Source organism: Chiloscyllium plagiosum, unplaced genomic scaffold, assembly GCF_037043375.1.
Source record: "Chiloscyllium plagiosum isolate Xiang-an unplaced genomic scaffold, Cpla_swu_hap1 HiC_scaffold_5, whole genome shotgun sequence".
NCBI lineage: Eukaryota > Metazoa > Chordata > Chondrichthyes > Orectolobiformes > Hemiscylliidae > Chiloscyllium > Chiloscyllium plagiosum.
The window spans coordinates 13,786,757-13,812,230 of record NW_028270143.1 but is presented as its reverse complement, the minus strand read 5'-3'; the positions used below and the strand labels follow the sequence as shown (position 1 = coordinate 13,812,230).

At 42.8% G+C, this 25,474-nt stretch overlaps 1 protein-coding gene and 1 pseudogene across 6 annotated transcripts in view; both read left to right on the top strand.

Annotated features, from left to right (window-relative positions):
* Window positions 1-13,575: 13,575 nt before the first annotated feature.
* On the top strand, window positions 13,576-14,562 carry LOC148149878 (28S ribosomal RNA; annotated as a pseudogene; the record flags this gene model as incomplete).
* Window positions 14,563-23,568: 9,006 nt separating this feature from the next.
* The window catches only part of tent4a (terminal nucleotidyltransferase 4A), a 103,070-nt gene continuing 101,164 nt past the window's right edge, over window positions 23,569-25,474 (top strand). For 3 of the 6 annotated variants that reach the window (XM_087987011.1, XM_087987013.1, XM_087987010.1), the window contains exon 1: window positions 23,570-24,344. In XM_087987011.1, the coding sequence (XP_087843137.1) occupies window positions 23,617-24,344 (728 nt within the window). In that variant the 5' untranslated portion in view covers window positions 23,570-23,616. Of the gene's footprint in view, window positions 24,345-25,474 lie in introns of all 6 variants that reach the window. The other 3 variants (XM_087987012.1, XM_087987015.1, XM_087987014.1) reach the window with 3 other exon arrangements.

Sequence of the window (25,474 nt, the reverse complement as noted above, 5' to 3'; positions counted from 1 at the left end):
CTCAGTCCTCAGTGAATCATAAAAATTCCTTAAAATTCTGTCTTCCTCCTCCATGCCAGATAGTGAAGTATGAAGCAAGACACAACTCTTTCCCTTGATAATAAATTAATTCACAGGATACAGTCATACGGAGCTCTGCCTCGTAACTCCTACCCCCAATATCCCAGCTAACTCTCTTCAGATATATTTTATTCTAAGTAATCACAGTTAATACCTTCTATACAAAGAAAACAATTTTATTTTGCCAAATGAAGCTGTTTATTTAGTGTATCTTTCCATACTTTTTTCACTTTGGGGAAAAGTGAGGAAGTGGTGGCAGGATTCCCAGGCTGATTACCATAAACACTTCTTCCGTGGCCAACAAGTCCCGGTGAGGCACTTTAACTCAGAGCTTCTGGCACAGAGGTCATGATTCTATCGTCACGCCAGAAGTTCTCCATTAGATTCACTTTATATGCAATCCTAATTCTTAATTAAACAATCTCCAGCACCTATGCATCTTTAACAAAATAATCAACACACTGTTAACACCAAGGGATCTTAATTCTTTTGGAGATGTAGCCTCTGAATTTTCTCAAAAGCTGCTCCAACTCGGATTGTCCCAAAAATTGCCTCCCTCCCAAATGCTTAATCTCCTGCTAAATTTGTGCCTCACTCAATTCACAAGGTTGTACACATTACCTAATTAGTGGCACAATTTCAGCTCTGTAACTTTACTGAGCAGAACCCAGTACTCACAGGCTTTCCAGAGCCCCAACTGCCTGCTCTACTTTCTCTCCTTACAGATGCTGCCAGACCTGCTGAGATTTTTCTTTTGGTTTCAGATTCCAGCATCCGCAGTAATTTGCTTTTATTTTTTGCCTGCTTTATTGAGCTGACACTACTCCTAGATCTTCTGATTCCCCAATCATAAACATTGGGAATGTACAGAGCAAATATTCATGGGATTGTTGAGGATGTCAGCCCTTGTTCTGGATAATTGCCCAGAGGAGAGCATATAGTTAAGGAGGATCAAGGTGAATTATTGGTGGGATTTCTGAGGTGACAATGAACACAATCTTTCACCAATTGGTTGGGTGGTTTCTAACGCTGGCAGTAGATTAAACTGAATAAAATCTGGTAACTAGTTGACTTTAATGGAATGACTGCAGGCTAGTGATTAGGTTTGCCTTAAAAATCTGTTTATTTCAGCAACACACTGAATAAACACTCTGAGATATTCAGGGAGCAGATTTAGTGTGATTCATTGCTTGTGATGGTTTTACAAATCATGAGCAGTTTATACTTCATGAAATAGTTATATGCAGAAACATATACATATATAATAGCTTCACATTGAAAAATGCATCAAATAAATGATTAAACATCAAACTTTTCCTCAACCATCACAAAGGAAAGAAACCGTGATTCGCTAGTTATCCTCAGCTAAAAGTGCAGCTATAGCAGTGCACCTCCCCATGTGATTCAACATTTTGCATAATAAAGATGGAAAAGACGAAAGAAAATGTTTGAATTTCTCCAATTCTTAGTCTATTAAACTGGGTGCAATTAACCTCATGGATGGAAACAACCAGCCCAGTGGACACTAATTTTTAACACATAGTAGCTTACGAATACACAAAATAGGAACTGATGCAGCACCCCCTTCCCGAGCTTGTCTGCTATTCAAAAAGATCATGATTGGTTTGCTTGTGTTTCAAATTCCACATTCCCAACTATTTCTGATAACCCCTGATTCCCTTGTCCATCAAGAATCAGTCTGCTTCCACCTTAAAAATAGTCAATGACTGCCTCCTCTGTTGCTTTGTGAGGCACAGAGTTCCAAAGTTGCACAACCCTCAGAGAAAAAATAAATTCTCCTCATATCCATCCTGAAGGTTAGCTCCCAATTTCAACAGAGTGCCCCTAGTTTGGTACTGACCCTTCCAATGTCCATCTTGTCAAAACTACTCAGGATGTTATATACTTCAAACAAGTTAGCACTCACTGTTCTAAACTCCATTAGAAATAATGCATTTAGATGTCTTCCACCAGTGCTTGCTCATTTACCGCATTTCCTGGCGCTGTTGCTTTTTTGCCAAAGCTTCTTTTGGTTATCGCAATATCATATACACCACTGGTTCAACCATGGGTCTCAGCCAAAATTCTTTGGCTCTTTACTAAAGCTTCCAGGCTCTGGATAGATAAATACTCACATTGCCCCTATTTAGTTCCAGCTCTTGGAGGACTATCATCCACTAAGTATCACCAGTAACACACTTAAATCCTTGTTCGGCTGTATGTAATGTCAAACAGCTGCAGGTTTGAATACAAGGATCTTTTCTGTAGATGCCAAATGAACAATGTATTTGACAGATGTTGCATTGTTTAAAAGGCATTACTGCCACACGATGCAGTTTTCAAGAAATAACAAGTTCCTTGAACAATTATAAACGGCACGCTTCAAGAACTCTGCCATAGTAGCCATTTGTTGGGAAAAGTGTGCTAAAGTAGATGTTGTTAACCATGTAAGTCTCAAATACATTTTGTTGACTACTTGTAACCAGCAACTAAATTGGAATTTGTACTTATCATCGTATCACCCAAAGGGCAGTGGAGGTATGACCAATAATAAGAGGAGGTATGGGAAGCAATGAGGCTACTAAGCCTTTTATTAAAATGTCTTTTCAGAAACAAATTGCACCCAATCATGGATTTTTGCTTACTCCAGTAAACTATGGAGGACAAAGTCTCCTTCAGTAAGTTAACAGAATCCAAATCCCACCCAACCCTAAGATCAATTTTAACCTTAATCTTAAATTCCTGCCTAACTTTCTCAATAGTTACCATTACCTCATAGCAACATTTGTATTTAATAATGGATTTAATGCTGGAAAATACCAGAAGGTGTTAAATAGGTTGTTTTCAAACAAAATTTGACTAAACCACATGAGTAAATATTAGAACAGATTATAAATTTGATCTAAGACATTGTTTCTAAAGAATGTCTTAAACAAATGCAGAGGTGCAGAGTTTATGGAGGAAATTCCAGTGCTTCGGGCCTCATCGGATGGAGGCACTGACGATCCCGGGGAAAGCAACAGCAGCAGCCAGATCAGAAGCACCATGGTTGGCAATGTTGTACTGCATGGAAGGTCAAAGTGTAGGTGAGCGGTAGTGATAGGGGATTCTATAGCCAGGGGCACAGTGAGACTCCAGGATAGTGGATTGCCTCCCTGGTGCATGTGTCAAGAATGCCTCTGACCAGACACAGAATATCCTGAAAGGGGAGGGTGAGCAACCAGAGGCTGTGGTCCATATTGATGACATAGGTAGGAAGAGCGATGAGGTCCTGTAAAGAGAATCTAGAGAATTCTCATTGAAAGAGGAGAAAGTGAGGACTGCAGATATTGGAGATCAGAGCTGAAAATGTGTTGCTGGAAAAGCGCAGCAGGTCAGGCAGCATCCAAAGAACAGGAGAATCGACGTTTCGGGCATAAGCCCTTCTTCAGGAATTCCTGAAGAAGGGCTTATGCCCGAAACGTCGATTCTCCTGTTCCTTGGATGCTGCCTGACCTGCTGCGCTTTTCCAGCAACACATTTTCAGCAATTCACATTGAAAAGCAGGACCTCTAGGGTTACAATCTCAAGATTATTCCCTGTGCCACTTGCCAGTGAGGTCAGACGAGGAAGATAATACAGTTGAATGCATGACTAATGTGCTGCAGGAGGAAGGAGAGTTTCAAATATTGGGATCATTGAGATATCTTCTAGGGCAGGAGTGACCTGTGCAAGGACAGATTGCACTTAACCTGGAGGGACACCAATATACTGGCAGGGAGTTTTGCTCATACCAGTTGGGAAGGTTTAAGCTAGTATGGCAGGGGACTGAGAACCAGAGAAGTAGATCAGCAATGTGGAATGATTGAGGAGAAGATAGAAGTTAAGTCAAATCTAATAGGAAGAATAGACAATGCCATGCTAATGAACATGGCAGGATTGGCAGAATTAAGTGTATTTATTTCAATACAAAGAGAATAACAGGTCAAGCAGATGAGCTTAGAGCCTGAATTATTACATGGAATTACAATGTTAGCCATTATAGAGATTTGGAGAAAGTGAGGACTGCAAATGCTGGAGATTTGTTGAGATAAGGGCAGGACTGGCAGCTCAATGTTTCAGGATTTACATGTTTCAGGTGAGATAGGGATGTTAAAGAGAGGTTGAGTGAGCTAGGGCTTTTCACACTGGAGAGAAGGAAGTGAGGCAAGGTAATGAGAGGTATAGTTAGAATAGATAGCCAGACTTTTCCCCAGGGCAGAAATGGCTGTCATGTGGGGTCATAATTTTAAAGTGATTGGAGGAAGATATAGGGGAAATGTCAAAGGTAGGTTCTTTACGCAGAGAGTGGTGAGTGCATAGAATGCACTGCTAGTGGTGGTAGTAGAGTCAGAGACATTAAGGACATTTAAGCGACTGTTGGACAAGCACATGGATGGCAGTAAATTGAGGGGTGTGTAGGTTTGGTTGATTTTAGATTAAGATAAATGCTCTGCACAACATCGTGGGCTGAAGGGCCTGTACTGGGTGTGCTGTTCTATGTTCTAAAAAGGAGTTGCATTGCTGATTAAGGAGAATGTCATAGCTGCACTAAGAGAGGACATCCTGAAGGGCTCATCTAGCATGGCCATGTGGGTAGAGCTCACAAATAAGAAAGGTGCTTTCATTATGTTGGGGTTATATTATAGGCCTCCCAATAACTAGCAGAAGATAGAGGAATAGATATGTGAGCGGATCATGGAAAGATGTAAAAAGATGGGGCAAAATTTGTTAAGTGCATCTCGGAGGGTTTCTTGAAACAATATGTAGATAGTCCAACTAGGGAAGGGACCATACCAGACCCTGTATTGAGGAATGAGCCTGGCCAGGTGATTAAAGTTTCTATGGAGTAGCATTTTGAGAATGATCATAATTCTATAAGATTTAAGATAGCTTTGAATAAGTCTAAGACAGGAGCTCAGATGATAGCGCTAAACTGGTAGAAAGCTAATTACAAAAGTATGAGGCGGGATTGAGAGAAATTAGATTGGGGATAGTTGTTTGACGGTAAATCCACATCTGACATATGAGAATCTTTTAAAGGTCAATGGATCAGAGTTAAGGACTAATGTGTTCTTTTGATGATGATAGATAAGGATGGCAAGATTCAGGAACCCTGGATGACAGGAGCTTTTGAAAGTTTAGTCAAAAAGAAAAAGGAAACATTTAAGAACATATTTAGGAACTGAAATCAGACAAGGTCCTTGAGGAATACAAAAGGAGCAGAAAATAATTTGAACAAGGAATTAAGAGTGCTAAAAGGAGCTGTGAAATATTTTTAACAGGTAGGATTAAGGAGAATCCCAAGGCATTTTATACATCTATTAAGAGCAAGAGGGTAACTCAGGAAAGGACAAGTCCATTCAAAGACAAAGGAGGGAATTTATGCATGGAGACAGAGGAAGTGGTTGAGCTTCTTAATGAGTGCTTTGCATCAGTATTCACCAAGGGTAAGGACATGTATGGTGGTAAGATTTGGGAGGGGTGTGTTGGTGTTGTAGGGCATGTCAATATAAGAAGAAGGAGCTGTTGAGTGTCTTGAAAAACATTCGGATAGATAAATCCTCAGGGCTTAATGGGATCTATTAAAGGAAGCAATGGAGGAGATTACTGGGGCCTTGACAGAGATTTTTGCATTCTCATTGGCCTCAAGTCAGTCCCTGAAAACTGGAGAATAGCCATTGTTGTTCCTTTCTTTAAGAAAGCCAACAGAGATAATTCAGAAAATTACAGACTGGTGAGCCTTACATCAATAGTAGGGAGTGTGCAGGGAACAGGAGAATCGACATTTCGGGCTTATGCCCGAAACGTCGATTCTCCTGTTCCCTGGATGCTGCCTGACCCGCTGCGCTTTTCCAGCAACACATTTTCAGCTCTGATCTCCAGCATCTGCAGACCTCACTTTCTCATCAATAGTAGGGAAATGATTAGACAAGATTCTTAGGATTCTTAGATTTTCCTTGCATTTGGAAAAGAATAGACAAAGTCAGCATGGCTTTGTATGGGGAGGTCCTGTCTTGAGGATGTCATGAAGATGAATGATGACATTATAGCAGTAGATGTTGTTGACATGAACTTTACTAAAGCATTTGACAAGGCCTCTCATGGTAGGCTGGTATAGAAGAGTAAATTATTGGGATGACTTGGTGAGTTGATTAAAAACATGGCTTGGCTTGGTCAAGGGTTTATGCCTGAAACATCGACTCTCCTGCTCTATGGATGCTGTCCTTTTCCAGCACCATACTTTTCAACTCTTGGTCAATGCAGATCATTGGAGAGTTGGATCTGGGATGAGGTGGAGGGAGGGGAAATGAGGAAACAGATGAAATTGATGTTGATGCCATGTGGTTGAAGGGTCCCAAGGCAGAAGATAAAGTGTTCTTCCTCCAGTTGTCAAGTGGCTAGGATTTGGCAGTGGTGGAGACCTAGGACTTGCATGTCCTTGATTGAGTGGGAGGGGAATTGAAGTGATTGGCCACAGGTAGTTTGGGTTGTTTGGTATGTGTGTCATGTGAAATGTTCTGAAATGTTCTGTGAGTTGACATCCTGTCTCCCCAATGTACAGGAGACCATATTGAGAGCGATGGACACAGTAGATGAGATGTTCGCATGTGCAGAAAAATCTCTGCCGGATGTGGAAGGATCCTTTGTGGCCTTGGATGGAGGTGAGGAGAATGGTGTGGGCACAGGTTTTACATCTCTTGCAATGGCAGGAATAGGTGCTGGAAGTGGACGGTGGGTTGGTCGGGGGGTTGTAGACCTAACAAGGGAGTCATGGAGCAAATGGTCTCTGTGAAATGCTGATAGGAGTGGGGAGGGAAATATATCTCTGGTGATGGGGTCTGACTGTAGGTGGAGGAAATGGTGGAGGATGATGCGTTTTTGGTGGAGATTGGTGGGGTGGAAGGTGAGGACCTTCTATTCTTGTTGCGGTTGGAGGGGTGGGGTTTAAGGGAAGAGGTGCAGGAAGTGGAGGACATGCCTGGAGGTCATTGTTGATCATGTGGGAGGAGAAATTGTGGTCCATCTGGGATGTCCTAGAGTGGAATTGCTTCTCATGGGAGCAGATACAGCAGAGGCGGAGGAATTGGGAGTAAGGGATAATGTTTTTACAGGAGGAGGCATAGCTGGAATGTGATGCCAGAATATATTAGTAATGTTTAAGAACGCACTTGCACAGATGCATGTACGGGTGATACAAATCATATGTAGGAGATGGGATTAGTTTAGAATAACATCATGGTTGGCACAGCCATGGTGAGCTTAAGGACCTGTTCCTGTGCTGTACTGTCTTATCGTCTATCAGTGACAATGGACTAATGGGTGAATAGTGCTTGAAATGAAATGGACTGCACTGTTTTGAATGAGCTGAAGTTTACAGAGGATGGAAGATTTAAGGCTGCCCAGACAAGCTGTGAAATAATTAAGTCAGGATGTTACAAAAGCATGGATTCAGTCAGAGATGGTCTGAGGCAGGAGTGGTGACTGACAACATAACCAATGTAAAAGTAGATGTACTTGAAGGTGGGGAAAAAGTACTGTCAGAAACTCAACTTGGCATCAGATAGTGTGCTAAGATTACAGGCAGTTTGATTCAGCCACAGTTAATTGCCAAGGAAGAGGATGGAACTGATGACTAGGAAACTATGTTTGTGGTAAGAATTAAAATCAATGGCCTTGTTTGTCTTAATTTTTCACTGCAAGGAATCCAGTTATCAGACAATTGGTGTGACAAATCAGGTACAATGATGTTAGAAGAGGTGGTAGTGAGGTAGGTTTAGGTATTTACAATGTATATTTTGCACATAACACTAAGGAGTAGCATAAATATGAGAAACAGGAAGGAGCCAATGATAAATCATTGAGGGCTTCCAGAGGCAGCAGTAAGAAAAGTCATTGCAGTGCACGGGGTTGATTACTGCAAGCCGTGAATGGCCATTCATTGTACACATAATGGGAGGAAAACAAAAAGGACAACTTCTGAGGGCACATAGGTGACATGGGTGACTCATCATTGGAAATAGAAGCTCAACTTTGTAAAGGTATGGTCACCTTACATCATCTGATCGACTGTCTCTGATTGGCGGAGATGAGCGCCTCATGGCATCCAGTGCAGTAATGCAAATGATCCTGGAGAAGCCGGTGGGATCCCGGGAGAGTTTTCTTTTCTTTCTGAAGGGCAGGGCACCCTGGAATGGGTTTGACCCAAGAGAGGGGTTCATGCTTTGGAAAGCGTCACTGTTCCAGTGGTGTCCAGTGAGCATTTGCTGGCCCTTGAAAATCCGGGGGAGATGGTGTAAGTCCTACTCCGGGCTGTACCCATACCAAAGCAGGTGTCCAAGGTCAACAGCTTCTGGCATGTTAGAACAACGTAGGTAAGGGAAGTTGGCAAGTCAGATCCATAACTTTGGCATTTGGGCTGGGTCGGTCAGGCTGGGGTGCGAAGCGGGGCTGGGCATGGACTGCGGCTGAACGAGGGGCTGCCCCCTCCTGAGGGCCGATGGTGACTCTGGACGCATGCCGGGTCCTTCCTGTGGATCGCCCCAGCTGTGGGGCCCGTTGTCCTTCCATGGCAGGCGGGTGGCCTCGGCCAGCGCCTAGCTGCTGACTTAGGACTGGTGCGGACCAGGGGAATCTGACTGGTTAATTAAAACAAAGCATTGCGAAGGCCTCAGGCAGATGTTGACATGATGTGATTTCTGCCCAGTGCTCTGAATGTCAAAGTGAAGAAAGTTAATGAAATGTAGGTAAACGACAGGATGTAGCTACGACTTATTTTTCTGGTGGGGTCTCCCAGCAAGCCCGCTTGCATAGTTACCTCTACAGCCGATGGTATGTATTTGTCGTCTGCAGATTAAGGTAGAATCTCCACACGATTCCCCCAGGTAATGACCTAGGACATGGATTCCCGAACTTGCTAGGCTGTGGGCTTGCTTTTAACTGATTTTATGAATTCTGGTTTTACCTGTTCTTTATACTTGGGGTTTAGCTGGTTTTATGAAGTTGGTTTTTCGCTAGTTTTATGGTCCAAAGTAGGGGTATTACTTGAACCTAGGCTGGCGAATATAACCTCAGAAACGATATAAGACAGCTGGCGGCCTGCATGGGTCAGTTATACTAGTGATAAATCAAAAGAAAGAGAAGTAGATCTGGCCCATGTGTCAAACCTCCCGTTGTTTGGAAAGGAGGATAACTGGATAAATATCTGCTCCGCAAATTCACTAGTGGTGGTGACTTGTGTAAAATGAATTAACCACAATTGGCTGAGAAAGTCCATCTTTACACAAATGGATGAGAGACCCAAAAGTCCCCTCCCCGTACTGATATCCAATAACAGGCATAGGAAATCAGGTTAAAAGGTGTTGGAGGAAGTGTTGAGTGAGGAAAATAGATCTGATGGTGAAGTTCGCCCATCAAAAAGATGTCCTTTGAAGACTAGGACATTTTAACAGTAGATATAAAGAGGGCATTTTAAGCTTTTACCATGGGTAGGGAGATGAGGGAGAGAGGTGACATTGTAACAACAACAGAGCCTCGAGTTATGATACCGATCAAGAGAAATATTGAGAATAGAGAATTAATTACCCAGCATCCACTGGATGTTTTTGTCTGTAATAAATGTCAAGTAACTATGAACAGCATGGGAATGTTGAGATTACATGTAAAGAAATGTAGTGGTACTAGGTCAATTAAACATAAGTGTGAAAAATGTGGAAAAGGAGGAAACTATCATGCAATTGCATGTCACTACCCAAAATGTAAAGGAAGAAAAAATGACAGAGTAGAAGAAATATTTCAGTATGAACATTGTTTGTTAAAGTTCTCGACCAAGATAGGCCTAAGTCAGCACGAGAGACATGGACACGCCTCGATTAAAAATCAGAAGCGGATAATGTATGCATACCTCAATATAGGAAGAGGTCAGGTTAAGAATAGAAAAGGAGCTTGGACTGAAAAGGAAGCAGAACAACTAGGTCGGCTGGAGAAAGAATTTCAGGGTAGTAGATATATTAACCAGCTTATCGCAAATCTGTTGATAACAAAAACCCTTAAACAGATATCCGATAAAAGAAGACTCCTAGCTAGATTAACTACGATAAAAGAAGTAGGATTGAGGTGGTAGAACAGCAAGTAATGGAGGAAGGTAATGAAATAGAAGAGGAAAAGAAGAATGAACTGGTAATAGATAAGAGAAACAAGGAAAATAAACAGGTCGATGTTTATATACTAAAGCATCGATCTGTTGATGAATTACTTGAACAAGCAGAAAATAATATTAAGGAAAGGGATCGGAAAGGAAAGGGGTTGGAAAGGGTTTGAGATTGGTAGATAGTGCAACTGAGAAAAGTTTGGCCAGTAAAAGGGATAAGAATGAGAATAGGATGAAAGTAGTTCATGATCATTCGAGGAATAGGATAAAGGTTAAAGGACATGAGAATAAGGCAGGCAAAAGATATGCAAGGAAAAAAGGAAAGTTTAAAGAAAATCAAATTATATTAGATGGAAATGTCCACACCTATCTAGGGAGCTCATGGTAGCACCTCCCAATAGTGCATGTCTATTAGATAAGGAGGAATTAGAGGAAGCATTCTTGGAAAAACTGTCTAAACCTAACGGTAAAGCCAATATTACAAAATTTGTCACTTATAAAGACTTAACTGGGAGACACCTACTAATACAGCTCACTAGCATGCAAGAGGTGGAATTAGCAATTAATGGAACAGACCCTAAAACAGCGGCTGGGCCTGATGGTATGAATTTTAATGATCTAAAGGCAGTGCAAGGGGAAGATGCAACTAGACCTCCTAGGCTCTTTTCCCTTTGGACAAAGAGCAGGATGATACCTGATTGCCTTAAAGCCAGTAGAACTACTTTAACTGTGAAAACAAATGATCTAGAGAGTCTCAAAAGCATAGATAATTGGAGACCTATAACCATCGGATCTCTTTTATTAAGGGTGTATACTAAACTTTTAGCGAAAACATTGAGAAAGGCAAAGGACCTTAATCAGTGCTAGAAAGGTTTTTTTTATCAGGGTATTAGAATGTAGCAAAAATATTAAAATATTGGATAATATTATCAAAGGATCGAAGAAAAGTAGATAGGAATTGGCAATAGTCTTCGTTAACTTAGCCAAGGCCTTTGACTCTATATGTCATAAATTACGAGTGAAAGCATTGCAGAAGGTATCTCTTTAGATTAGATTAGATGAAGGATACTGTTCTGCCGGAATTTAAATTAATTGCGAATTTATACTCAAATAATACAAAACATATAGAAAGTTATAATTGTAAAACAACAGACATAAAGATAGCACGGGGAGTTAAACAGGTCACCACCCATATAGTTTAATATTGTGATGGATCCCTAATTTGTACGCTACAGGAAAAAAACTGGGTGTAAAATTGGAATTGGGGGGTGAATTATCATCGTGCATCATTGGTATTTGTCAATGATGTTGTTCTGTTATACGACTCATACAAGGGAATGGTAGATAATTTAAAAGTTGTTGAAAACTATTGTGACAATATGAGTCTGAAGGTTAATATAAAGAAAACAAAAGGATTTCATTTTATATATAAAGCCAAGAGCTTCATTTATTATCACAAAATGGAATGGAAATTAGGGAAAATGGATGTTCAATATATTATTCCAGGAGAGATGGAAAAATACCTGCGAGCTAAATTCAATCCAAGGGTAGGATTAGAAGTGGTGGATTGAGAAATAAAGCTATAGGAATGGATTGGAAATTTGAGAAATGCTGCCTCACATCCCACACAAAAAATAGAATTATTTAAAACCTATTATATCACTAGACTATACTATCACTTAACAGATTTTAGGAAGCCTCTATAATAGTTATGTAGATTGGATTTTATTATTAGGGGTTTTATAAAGGAAACATTACATTTACTGTCATATATTGCAGACAGTATCCTTCATCTGCTTAATAGGGATGGGGATTCAGGATTCTGAAATTAGCGATTCAGATTCCGATCACAATAATGAGGAGGCATGAGGTTTTTAAACATTCATCAGACAATGTAATGCATGACCTCTTCCAATTTAATGATGGAGATGTGTTAGGTAAACTTGTGGAGTTAGGCCAATTACAGAATCTTCATGAAATTTGGAATCCAGCAGTAAGTGGTCTAGACAGGGAGAGGTGAAGGATACAGAGGAGATTATTGTTGGTACGAGTACAAATTACAGTAGTGGAGAGAAATTGAGATGAGTCTCTCCTGTGTCAAGGTTTAGGGTTACATTATTTCAAGAATGACAAGTTATCGAACATGTGGATCAAAAACATGCTGTATATAAAATATCTAAATAATTCAATATTGTATTGTTACAGATGAATCCCACAAGGACTACGTTGACACATGGTAAATAAGGACACATGGTAACATGTTTCCACAGGTAAATAAGAATTGTCGAAAATGTGAACTCTCTTTGGAGACTCTACCCCATATCTCTGGCTGGTGTCCGTTTGTAAAACAAGCACGAATGAAAAAAACATAGCAGAATAGTTGAAAAGTTTTTGAAATTTATAAGTAGTAATGGCTGGAAAGTTTATTTAGAACCCCGACTATGAGACAAAAATGGAAAATTACAGCTACCAGATTTAATTTTTCAGAAGGACCTATAAGCGATAGTGGTGGGTGTCACTGTAAGCTTTGAAAATGAAAGTGATTCTCTAGAGAAGGCTTGGGATAAAGAAATAAATAAATATAGACATCTTTCGGATGAAGTTAAGGAATTAACCAAAGGTAAGCGGGTTTATTTCCACAGCTTTGTTATGGGAGCTGGAGGAAAATGGATAGATAAGAGTAATGATTTGATGGAAATCCTGTTTGCCCAGGAACCTCGAGCCTGACGATGTCACTGACTCTGGAATTGCTTTGTGTTTTACAGTCTGTTAAGGTTCTAAATGGACTTCCTATTTGGTCTGGTTTTATTTTAGTTGGAGTTTAGATTCAGTTTTGGTTTATATTAGGTGTGTAATGCTTTATATTTTAATTGGTTTTAAATATTTTAATGGGTTTCAGTGGTTATGTTTTAGTCAATAAAGGTGTGCATTTTAGATCACGGTTAAGGTGGAGGGTAGATCGGGAATATTATGATGGTAATAAATTTCACAAAACACACCAAATGATATCTGTTGGGAAAGTAACTAGCCGAACGGTCTTATTAATCCAGCTCTGGTGTCCCTGCGTTGTAGCTAGTTTGACAAGCAAGGAAATACTATCTCTACAACATCTAGCTATGATTTTCAGCTATATAGAGGAATTATTGTGCATCGACAAGCGATGGAAAAACTTGGAAAGTACACAATATTTTTATATTTGAAGTTTAGATTTTGAGTTTTAATATTTAAATTTTAGTGTTTTAACATAGCCAAATACCTCATCATCTAATTACTGATGTGCATGAATAGATGAATGAGATTCCCACTGTCCCAACTCGCGAAAACACAGCCAAGGGAATGGGTTTGGCAGATCAGCAGAGAAAGAAGACCCTGCTGAGCTTGACTCTAGTCTGGCACTGAGAAGAGATGAGAGATGTAGAATAAGTGGGAGACCTCAGCCGCTGGTGAAATACCATTACCCTTATCGTTTTTCATTTACTCAGAGGTGAGCTGTGAGGAGCTCTCACTTCTCATTGGAAGTGCCTGGGCAGCTGGATGCAATCCGCTCCAGTGGCAGATGGGGAGTTTGACTGGGGTGGTATACCTGTCACACCGTAATGCAGGTGTCCTAAGGTAAGATCAGGGAGGACAGAAATCTCCCCTAGAGCAGAAGGGCAAAAGCTCACTCAATCTTGTTTTCAGCACAAGTAAAGACTGTGAAAGCAGGCCCTCACAATCCTTCTGGCCTTTCGGGTTTTAAGCAGGTGGTGTCAGAAAGTTACCACATGGATAACTGGCTTGTAGTAGCCAAGTGTTGATAGCGATGTCATGTTTTGATTCTTCGATGTTGGCTCTTCCTAGCATTGTGAAGCATTGGATTGTTCACCAACTAATAGGGAACATCCCATGAGCTGGGTTTAGACCATTGTGAGACAGGTTAGTTTTACCTACTGATGATGTATTGTTGCAGCAGTAATCCTGCTCAGTATGAGAGGAACCGCAGATTCAGACGTTTGTGCTGGGCTGAGGAGCCAATGGTGCAAAGCTACCATCTCTGGGATTATGACTGAATGCTTCCAAGTCAGAATCCTGCCTAAACATAATGTTACCCTAGCATCGTGGATCACTGGTTGGCCTGGGATAACCGAGTCCGGTCGGTGTGTAATGTCATTCGATTCTGGTCAGGAATGCAGCCGTATGGACTCCACCTCTCTCCTTTAAACACACACCATGTTCATGGGGAATCTGGTGCTAAATCATTCATAGACAACCTGATTCTGGCTCAGGGTTACCTAAGTAGCACAGCAGCTATCTTGCTGCGATCTATTGAAAGTTATCCCCCGAGCCAAACTTTTGTTGGTAGCGTGTGTACAAACTTTATTCCCATGCACGTTCATACGCACCAGTCCATTACCTCGAATCTGACCCCCTGCTAAAGGTTCCATACCCACAGGCACACTACCTTTCCCCAGGGGTGTTCGTGCGTGCACCTGCCCAAGTTGGTAGCAATAGCAGTCAGGCTAGGATTGAGGACGCAGGAGGAGGCGAGGGCAGCGGCTGTGTGTGTGCGTGGGGATGGATGTGCGGAAAGAGAGAGAGAAACGCGCAGAGCTTGGAGGCCTTCCAACAACCTGGCTTACTGCACCACTTCGGCATGCCAGCGCCAGACGGTTCTCCATGCAGCTCCCTGGCCAGGAACAGTCACACAAGGCCACCAGACTGGCGCATGGAGTGTAGGTCATGCCACCCATTAGCTATGGGTGCATGACCCACAGAAGGAGGAGTAGGGGTGCCTGCAAAGGTTTGGCAGCTCGCTCACCCTTTTTCTGCCTTCCCTCTCCACCTTTCAAAGCCTCGAAGTTGCTGAGCTCCCTCAGAACAAAACTGCTGGTCATTTACATCAGTAACCAGCTGACGCTTAGAAAAAACTCAGTACACCACGCTTGACACTTGTGCACCGCGCATCAGTAACCGGCTGACACATCAGTAGCCACTCGACACTTAGAAAAATTTGGGAACTCCACGAATGAAACTACACAGGCCACCAGTCCTGAGCATATCCAGAGTAGCAAAACATCTTGTAGTAAGAGCATCGAATCTTGAAAAGCTTTCAAGCAGTTGAAGACATTAACTTTTATTAAACAAGGAAAACTAAGGTGAAAAACTTGTTTCTCAGAACAAATAGGGCTGCTTGCCTGTCAAGCAGTAACAAATTTACAGACTACGAATGATCTCTTGACCCAGTTCAGATCTTTTGGTAATGGCTGTCAGTTAAGTTTTGGCTGGCTTGTTACATCCAATGCAGCAGTGTTCTTTATTTTGCTGAAGGTGATGTTTCTCCTGCTGAATGTTTTCATCTTTCTCCTCAGAAAGCTGCTCCCATTCTCCAGCTCTTCAATGTCCATAATATCTCCTTTTGCCTACTCTACTTGTACAGAGTATAATATGGTAGAGTTATGGAGAATACTCTGACTGGAGTGGACTGCAAAAGGCAAATCTGAAGGCTTTGTGTCTTCATAAATGGAGCATTTACAATAAGATAGATGAATTAATGTGGAAATAGATATCAACAGTTGTCATATCATTGTGATTACAGAGACAGAGCTGCAGAGGGACCAAGGATGGGGACTGTACATCCAGGGGTAATTCATTATTTAGGAAGGGCCATCGAAAAGGGAAAGGTGGTGAGGTAATATTGCTAGTAAATGAAAATTCAATGCAATAGTGAGGAAGGATATTGGCTTGGAAAATTATGATGTGGAATTTGTAATGGGGGGAATAAGAAACACCAAGGGTAGAAAACGGGGTGTCTGTAGGTCCACAAACAGTAATGGAGATTAAACAAGAAATCCAAGAATTCATGCAATAGGGGTACAACTATGATCAAGGGCGATTTTAGTTTACATTTGGGTTGGACAAACTAAATTTGCAACAGTGTAGTAGAGGAGGATTTCTTGGAATGTGTAAATGAAGATTTTTCATCAGTACTTTGAGGAACCAACCAGAGAATGCATTTTTCTAAACTGGGTATTGCGCAATGAGAAAGGGTGAATTAATCATTTTGCTCTGCAGTGTCCCTTGGGGAAGAGCAACCACAATATGATAGAATTCTTCATCAAGGTGAGAATGAAGTAGTCAGATCCAAAACTCTGATCTTGAATCGAAATAAAGGGTATGAGGTGCAAATTGTCAAGGATGGATTGGGAAAGCTTACTAAAGACTTTGATGGTGGATAGATAATGGTGCGTATTCCATAAACACATGCATAAATTACAGTTACAATTATTCATTCCTGTCCGGTGCAAAAGTAAGAGAGGTGGCTCAACCATGGCTGACAAAATAAAATAGTGATAGTACTAACTCAAAAGAGGAAACATACTTTTATATTTATTTTTATATATTTTCTACTTATTTAATATATATAATAATAAACATATATGTACAATATATTTTAATTTTTGTCATAAAAGGCAACAAGCCTGAGGGGTGGCAGCATTTTGGAATTCAGCAAAAGAGGACCAAAGGTTTGACCAACAGTTTGAGAATAGACTATAAGAGTAAAATTGCAGGAATATCAAAACTGACTATAAAGTATCTATAACTATGTGTAAAGAAAAGGATATGTAAAGATAAATGTAAGTCTCTTGCAGTCAGAAATTATCATGGAGATCAAGATTTTCAAGAAATAGCAGAAATATTGAAATACATACTTTGGTCTTTCTTCATAAAGGAGGGTACAAATAATTTCCCAGAAATGTTAGAGAGCCAAGGATTTAGGCAGAGGGTGGAATTGAAGAAAATCTGTATTCATAAGAAAATGGTGCTGGGAAATTAGTTGGGTTAAATGTTGACGCATGTACAGTGTCAGATAATCCACATTCCAGAATAATAGAGGAATTGGCCCTGGAATGTTGGAAGCATTGGTGGCCATCTTCCAAACTTCTATGGACTGTCGAGTAGTTCCTACAGATTGGAGGGTGGAAATTATGACACCGTGATTTTAAAAAGAAAGCAGAGAAAAAAAAATTATACACCAGTTAATCTAACATCAGAAGTGGGCAAAATGCTAGTCTTTTATAAAAGATGTAATAACAGAACATTTGGAAAACATTAATGGGACTGGCCAAAGATAGCATGTGTTCATAAAGACAAATCATGCTTAACAAATCATCCCAGGAATCAGCCTAGTGAATCTCATCTGAACTGCCTCTTGTGCCAATATTCATTTTGCAAATACAGGTTCAAAACTGTACATAGTATTCCAGGTGTAGCCTCGCCATTACCCTGCACAGTTGTAACAAGGCTTTCTGTTTTTAAACTCTGATCTCCTTGCAGAAAAAGATCAAAATTCTATTCTTAATTCTCCTTTATTACCTGCTGGACCTGCATGCTAATGTTTTGGCCTTCATGCACAAGAACGCTGCTCTTTTTTGGAGTCCTGTCCATTTCAATAATAAACAAAAGCAGAAGTTGCTGGAAAAGCTCAGCAGGTCTGGCAATATCTGTGAAGAGAAATCAAAGTTAAAGTTTTGGGTCCAGTGACCCTTCCTCAGAACCCAAAACATTAACTTTGATTTCTCTTCACTGATGCTGCCAGACTTGCTGAGCTTTTCCATCACCTTCTGCTTTTGTTTCTTATTTATAGAGCCGCAGTTCTTTTGTTTTTTTAGTTACTATTTAAATAATAGTCTGTCTTTTGGTTCTTCTTACTGAAGTGCATGACCTCACATTTTCTTCCTTTAAACTTCACTTGCTAAGATTTTGCTCACTCACTTAAGGTATATTTTTCCCTTTGGAGATTCCTAAGTCCTCATCACAACATGCTCTCCCACCTATGTTTGATTTGTTCCTAAAGGGCACTAGTGCACCGATGGGTCTTTTTTTAATAAAATAACAATCAACAGTGGTTACATGGTCATTGTTAGGCTAGATATTTACTGAGTTCAAATTTCATTATTGACTTGGTAGGATTTGAACATCTGTCCCTCGAATATTAGCCTTGGGTTCAATAAGTTTACCAGAATGCCCCCATCTCGCTCAGTGTCATATGCTCTTCGGGAGGACTTAAACAAATTCAGCAGGGGGATGGGAACCTAAATTGTACTTCCAGCGTCCAGGAGGTTGAGAGCAGTGAGGTCAGAAATGAGGTTTCAAGGTCGCAAGAGTTCACCGGCAAGCAGGAAGGTGGTTTGAAGTGTGTCTACTTCAACGGCAGGAGCATCCAGAATAAGGTGGGTGAAGTTGCAGCATGGGTTGGTACCTATGACTTTGACGTAACCAGTTTGGAGACATGGATAGAGCAGGGCAGGAATGGTTGTTGCAGGTTCCGGGATTTAGATGTTTCAATAAGAACTGAGAAGATGGTAAAAGAGAGGGTGGTGTGGCATTGTTAGTCAAGGACAGTACTACAGTGGCAGAAAGGATGTTTGGGGACTCGTCTACTGAGGTAGTATGGGCTAAGGTTAAAAACAGGAAAGGAGGTCACCCTGTTAGGAGTTTTCTTTCAGCCTCTGAATAGTTCCAGAGATGTAGAGGAAAGGATAGCAAAGATAATTCTGGATAGGAGTGCGAATAACAGGTTAGTTCTTATGAGGGACTTTAACTTTCCAAATATTGACTGGAAATACTTTAGTTTGAGTACTTAAGATGGGTCAGTTTTCGTCCAATGTGTGCAGAATGGTTTCCTGACACAGTACGTAGACAAGCCAACAAGGGGCAAGGCCACAATGGATTTGGTACTGGGTAATGAACCTGGCCAGGTGATAGTGACCACAATTTGGTTATGTTTACTTTAGTGATGGAAAGTGATACTTATATACCACAGGGCAAGAGTTATTGTTGGGGAAAAGGCAATTATAATATGATTAGGCAAGATTTAGGTTGCACAGGTTGGGGAAGGAAACTGCAGGGGATGGGTACAATTGAAAGGTGCAGCTTATTCAAGGAATAGCTACTGTGTGTCCTTGTTAAGTATGTACCGGTCAGGCATTGAGGAAGTGGTCGAGCAAGGGAGCCGTGGTTTACTAAAGAAGTTGAATCTCTCGTCAACCCCGTTTTGCCCTCCTGATTTCCCTCTTAAGTATACTCCTACTTTCTTTATACTCTTCTAAGGATTCACTCGATCTATCCTGTCTATACCTGACATATGCTTCCTTCTTTTTCTTAACCAAACCCTCAATTTCTTTAGTCATCCAGCATTCCCTATACCTACCAGCCTTCCCTTTCACCCTGACGGGAATACACTTTCTCTGGATTCTTGTCATCTCATTTCTGAAGTCTTCCCATTTTCCAGCCGTCCCTTTACCTGCAAACATCTGCCTCCAATCATCTTTCAAAGGTTCTTGCCTAATACCGTCAAAATTGGCCTTTCTCCAATTTAGAACTTCAACTTTTAGATCTGGTCTATCCTTTTCCATCACTATTTTAAATCTAATAGAATTATGGTCGCTGGCCCCAAAGTGCTCCCCCACTGACAACTCAGTCACCTGCCCTGCCTCATTTCCCAGACCATACAGAACCTCATCACCTCAGGAGATCTCCCACCCACAGCTTCCAACCTCATAGTCCGGGAACCCCGCACTGCCCGGTTCTACCTCTTTCCCAAGATCCACAAGCCTGACCACCCTGGCTGACCCATTGTCTCAGCATGCTCCTGCCCCACTGAACTCATTTCTACCTACCTCGACACTGTCTTATCCCCCCTAGTCCAGGAACTCCCCACATCCATTCGAGACACCATCCATGCCCTCCACCTCCTCAAAGATGTTCGTTTCCCCGGCCCCAACGCCTCATCTTCACCATGGATATCCAATCCCTCTACACCTCCATCCGCCATGACCAGGGCCTCCAAGCCCTCCGTTTCTTCCTCTCCCGACATCCCCAACAATACCCTTCCACTGACATTCTCATTCATTTGGCTGGTCCTCACCCTTAACAATTTCTCCTTCGAATCCTCCCACTTCCTCCAGACTAAAGGGGCACCCATGGGCACCCGTATGAGCCCCAGCTATGCCTGTCTCTTTGTTGGCTACGTAGAACAGTCCATCTTCCGTAATTACACCGGCACCACTCCCCATCTCTTCCTCCACTACATTGATGACTGCATTGGTGCCACCTCGTTCTCCCGCGAGGAGGTTGAAAAATTAATTAACTTCACCAACACATTCCACTCTGACCTTAAATTTACCTGGACCATCTTTGACACCTCCCTCCCGTTCCTGGACCTCTCCATCTCCATTAATGACGACTGACTTGACACTGACATTTTTTACAAACCCACCGACTCCCACAGCTACATGGATTACAACTCTTCCGACCCTTGATCCTGCAAAAATGCCATCCCATATTCCCAATTCCTCTGCCTCCGCCGTATCTGCTCCCAGGAGGACCAGTTCCACCACAGAACACATCAGATGGCCTCCTTCTTTAGAGACCGCAATTTCCCTTCCCAACACACATTTTAAAAGTTTGCACTTTAGAAACAGTGTCCCCAATTCGTAAATCGCGTTATAGTGAATTTGTTCATGAAACACACGTTATAGCAGAACGACTTGTACTGCAATACAATCTGCAACCTCATGGCCTGGCATAACCCCCACTCAACCAATACCATCAAGTCAGGAGATCAATCCTGTTTCAACAGAGAGTGGAGGAGGGTATGCCAGGAGCAGTACCAGGCACACCTAAAAATGAGGGGACAAAATGGTGAAGCCATCAAACAGGACTATTTACGTATCAAACAGCATAACCAGCAAATGATACAAGAGCTAAGCAATCCCACAACCAACAGATCAGATCAAAGCTCTGTAGTCCTGCCCCATCCAGCAGTGAACAGTGATGCGCAATTAAACAACCCCCTGGAGGAGGCAGCTCCACAAAAATCTCCATCCTCAATGATGGAGGAGCCCAGTGCTCTGTAGAAAATAGAAGACTGATGCATTTGCAAAAACCTTCAGCCAAGTGAGTAATCTAACTCGGTCTCCTCCAGTGGTCCACAGCATCACATATGCCAGTCTTCAGGAAATTCAATTCACTGCATGTGATATCAAGAAATGGTTGAAGGCATTGGTTACTGCAAATGCTATGACAGTAAAAGCAATGAATACTTATGCAGAACTTAGCTGCATCCCTCGCTACGTTGTTTGAGTACAGCTACAGCACTGGCAGTTAACCAACAATGTAGAAAATGCCCAAGTGTGTCCTGTACGCAAAAAGTAGGACAAATGCAACCCAGCCAATTACTGCTCCATCAGCCTACCTTTCATCATCAGGAAGTTGTCATCAAGCAGCACGTGCTCAGCAATAACCTGCTCAGTGACACCCAGTTTGGATTCTACCAGGGCTGTTCAACCCCTGACTTCTTTATAGCTCAAACATGGACAAAAGAGGTGAATTCCAGAAATGAATTGGAGGGCCACTGTTGAAATATTGCGTGCAATTCTGGTCTCCTTCCTATCGGAAAGATGTTGTGAAACCTGAAAGGGTTCAGAAAAGATTTACAAGGATGTTGCCAGGGTTGGAGGATCTGAGCTACAGGAAGAGGCTGAACAGGCTGGGGCTGTTTTCCCTGGAGCGTCGGAGGCTGAGGGGTGACATTATAGAGGTTTACAAAATTATGAAGGGCATGGATAGGATAAATAGGCAAAGTCTTTTCCCTGAGGTTGGGGAGTCCAGAACTAGAGGGCATAGGTTTAGGATGAGAGGGGAAAGATATAAAAGAGACCTGCGGCAACTTTTTCACGCAGAGGGTGGTACGTGTATGGAATGAGCTGCCAGAAGATGTGGTGGAGGCATTTGGATGGGTATATGAATAGGAAGGGTTTGGAGGGGTATGGGCCGGGTGCTGGCAGGTGGGACTAGATTGGGTTGGGATATCTGGTCAGCATGGACGGGTTGGACTGAAGGGTCTTTTTCCATGCTGTACATTTCTATGACTAAGTGACATTCTTTGACATCTAGGTTGCGTTTGACTGAGTGTGGCATCGAGGAGCATAAGCAAAACTGGCAATGGGAATTGGGGAACATTCTCCACTGGGTGGAATCATACTTGACAGAAAGGAAGATGCTTGTGGATATTCAAGGTCAGTCATCTCAGTCCAGGTCATCTTTGCAGTAGTTCCTCAGGGTAGTGTCCGAGGCCCAAACAATCTTCAGCCCTTCATCAGGAGGGCTCCTGCCCAAAACGTCAATTTTCCTGCCTTTTGGATGCTGTGCATTTCCAGCACCACTCTAATCTTGACTCTAATCTCCAGCATCTGCAGTCCTCACTTTCGCCTATGTGAAAGTGGAGCTTTGTCTCCACCAGGAATGGTCACTCATACTGATGCATCTCAGACAGCTGATTGTTGAAGATGTGGTTGAGTATGTTTTTTTTTCCCTTTTATTGGTTCTCTCATCATCCGTAGCAGACCCCCACCAGCTCAATCAGTAGTTCTGCTTCTAAGTGACTCTTCAGGTTGGACATTGAAGTTCTCCATTTATCGTATATTTTGTGCCCTTGCCATCCTCAGTGTTTCCTCCAACAGCTGTTCAACCTGGTTCATCAGTGTTGCAATGAAGAAAGATTTTTATCCCTTTGTGATCACCATTTCGGAGCACAACGTGGATGAACAGGTACAAAAATAAAACTGGATTTTTAACTTTTTACTTATTTATTTAGGAAGTAGCTAAATTTGCGAATAGTAATATAACGCAGAGCTTAGACGGCAAGTTCGTGAGCTCTTTCGACTGAAATCAATGGAGCGACGCGCAAGAGCAACGCGGGAATCGAACCCCTTGCGGGAATCCAACTAAACACCCTCTCCTCCCAGTCCAGCCCAGCCTAGCCCCGCCCCTTCAGGAAAGCAGGAAAGACGCAGGCGCAGCTCCGGTGCGGGGGAGGGGGAGTGAACGCGCGCACCCAAACCCCTCCGGGCTCTTCGGCGGGGACGCGCGTGCGCGTTCCGACGGGCCGGGCGAAGCGTTGGGTTTAAAACATCCGCGCACGCGCGTTCCGACGGGCCCGGGCGAAGCGTTGGGGGGGAGGAGGAGGTTTTTTTTAAAAAAAAATCCGCGCGCATGCGCAACGGGGGGCCCGGAGCTCAGGGGGAGGCGCCATATTGTTAAAGTCTAGCGTTAGTTTCTTTTTAGGTTAAGAAGAAACCGGCCTCGGCTTTTTTTTTCATAAAAGGAAGAATACGGGAACAGTTTAAAGCGAGGGAAAAGGGGATTGGAGGAAAAAAAAAAGAGCGGGTCAAGTAAGGAAAGAAAAATCTATGTCAGGCCAGTTCCAGTCAATCGTCAGGTAATCCGTGCATTTTTTTGTGTGTGTGTGTTTTGGGGAGGGGGCGGGGAGGGTGGGAAAAGAAGAGAGATTTCCTCGGTGTGCGTGGAGAGAGAGAGAGAGAGAGCGAGCGATCGATCACCATTTAATGGATCCGCGGGTGGCTTGGATTCAGCCGGAGCAGAAGGGACCCGCCAATGCCTTGTGGATGCAAATCTGGGAAACCTCTCAAGGAATCCGAAGCAGTTCAGGTCACCATCATCTGCTGCATCTGAACTCGCCAGCACTGGACAGCAAACCCAATGGTGGCGGCGGCGGCGGTAACCTTAACCTCACCAGCAGCAACTCCGGCCCCGCTGCCCCCTCCAGCAACCCGGCCTGCGGCGCCGGGGCCGCGCATCGGACTCTAGGCCCTCCCGCAGCCGCAGCCGCATCCGGCCCCGACATGGGCATGGGGCCCGGCTCGGCCCCGGGCAGCGGGGACGTTCGCAGGGGGTCGCAGAAATCGTCTTCGGCCTCGTCGTCCTCCTCGTCGTCGCCTTCCCCTGATTCCGGTACTGGCGGCTCCTCGTCGTCCTCCAGCTCCTCTTCCTCCTCCTCCTCTTCCTCCTCCTCCTCCTCGGGCAGGACTAAAGCCGGCTCCGGCTCGTACTTCAGTCACAATTTCACCGAGATGAACGGCGGCGGCGGGAGCAACTTTGTGAAGAGCAACAACTACCACAATAGTAATCTGAAGAGCCTGGTGCTCGGAGGGAGGAGGAAGAGGGAGAACAAGGCGAGCACTTACGGCATAAACTACATGCTGAGCTCCAGCAATGGAAACTACTACAGTGGGACCCCCTGGAAAACCATGAAGTACAACACCGGGGTGGCTGGGTAAGATCAAAGTGGTGCAAAGATCATGTAGACCGCGGTGTGTGTCTAGGGCTTCTCCCTGAATATTAGGCGTTTGGACACATTTCTGAGTAATTAGCAGCGTGGGGGAGGGAAAGGGGTGTCTAATGTGCTTTTAAATACCAAGCACGCCATATGTGCCACTATGGCATGATCATTCGGCAAACCTTTTAAAAAATCATTTTAAGCAAGTAGTGACTAAAGGGGACAAAGTATAGAATAAATGATGAGGCAGGACCTAATACTATAGGAGCACATGGGCCAGACCAGACTAAGAGGGACTATGTAAATCAAATGCACTCCCGCTTGTCCAAGGGAATTAGAAGTCATGATGTTCGCGCTCCTGTACAATTCAGAAAGGGAAGGCTTGATAGGTGGAACATTTGTTCCCCCCCCCCCCCCGACTTAATATAAAACCGAGTTGGCTGCATTTCTGTAAACGGTTCCTTCCACATGCCGATCGTGAAGGAAGGGGAGAAAGCACTGCGTTAGACGTTTAAACCAAAATATGGCGTTAAATGTGGTTGGAGGACAAATGTCGTGATAAAACGGTGTGGACGAAGCATAGTCAGTAAATGCAGTAGTTTTTTTCCCCCAGAGTTATCGGCCGACCGTTTCAGATAACCTTGCGATAAACGGTCGACTGGCATTTTCTCAAGCTAATCATGAAAATACAGAATTCGCACCACACAAAAACATTTGGCATTTAGTTGCACAATAAAATTTCAACGTTTTAAAGACAGATTACACGATTTGTATTGCTAACGTGGGCGGGGTGGGGGATGGTAATGGTGGTTCCCTGAAATTCGTTTTAAACTCATTCGCGCCCTGAAAAACTGGCCTGGAAGGTTATGAGAATTTTAATCACGTCCTAACTTGGAGTCTGAGATTGAAAAGACAGTTTTTTTTTCCCTTTTGAGGGCGTGGTTCGATGTTGATTGCTTGCTTTTGTCACATTTCAGAATCGAAAGTATTGCAATTAATTCCAAAGAGATACGAGGGCGTTGGTTAGACAGTACTTTAAATGTGTAACCTTTTCAAAAGATGCTTCGAGTGGAGATTACCAGTCTTCCTTCCGTGCCTCATTTCCATTCGAAGCAAACTGCTAAAGC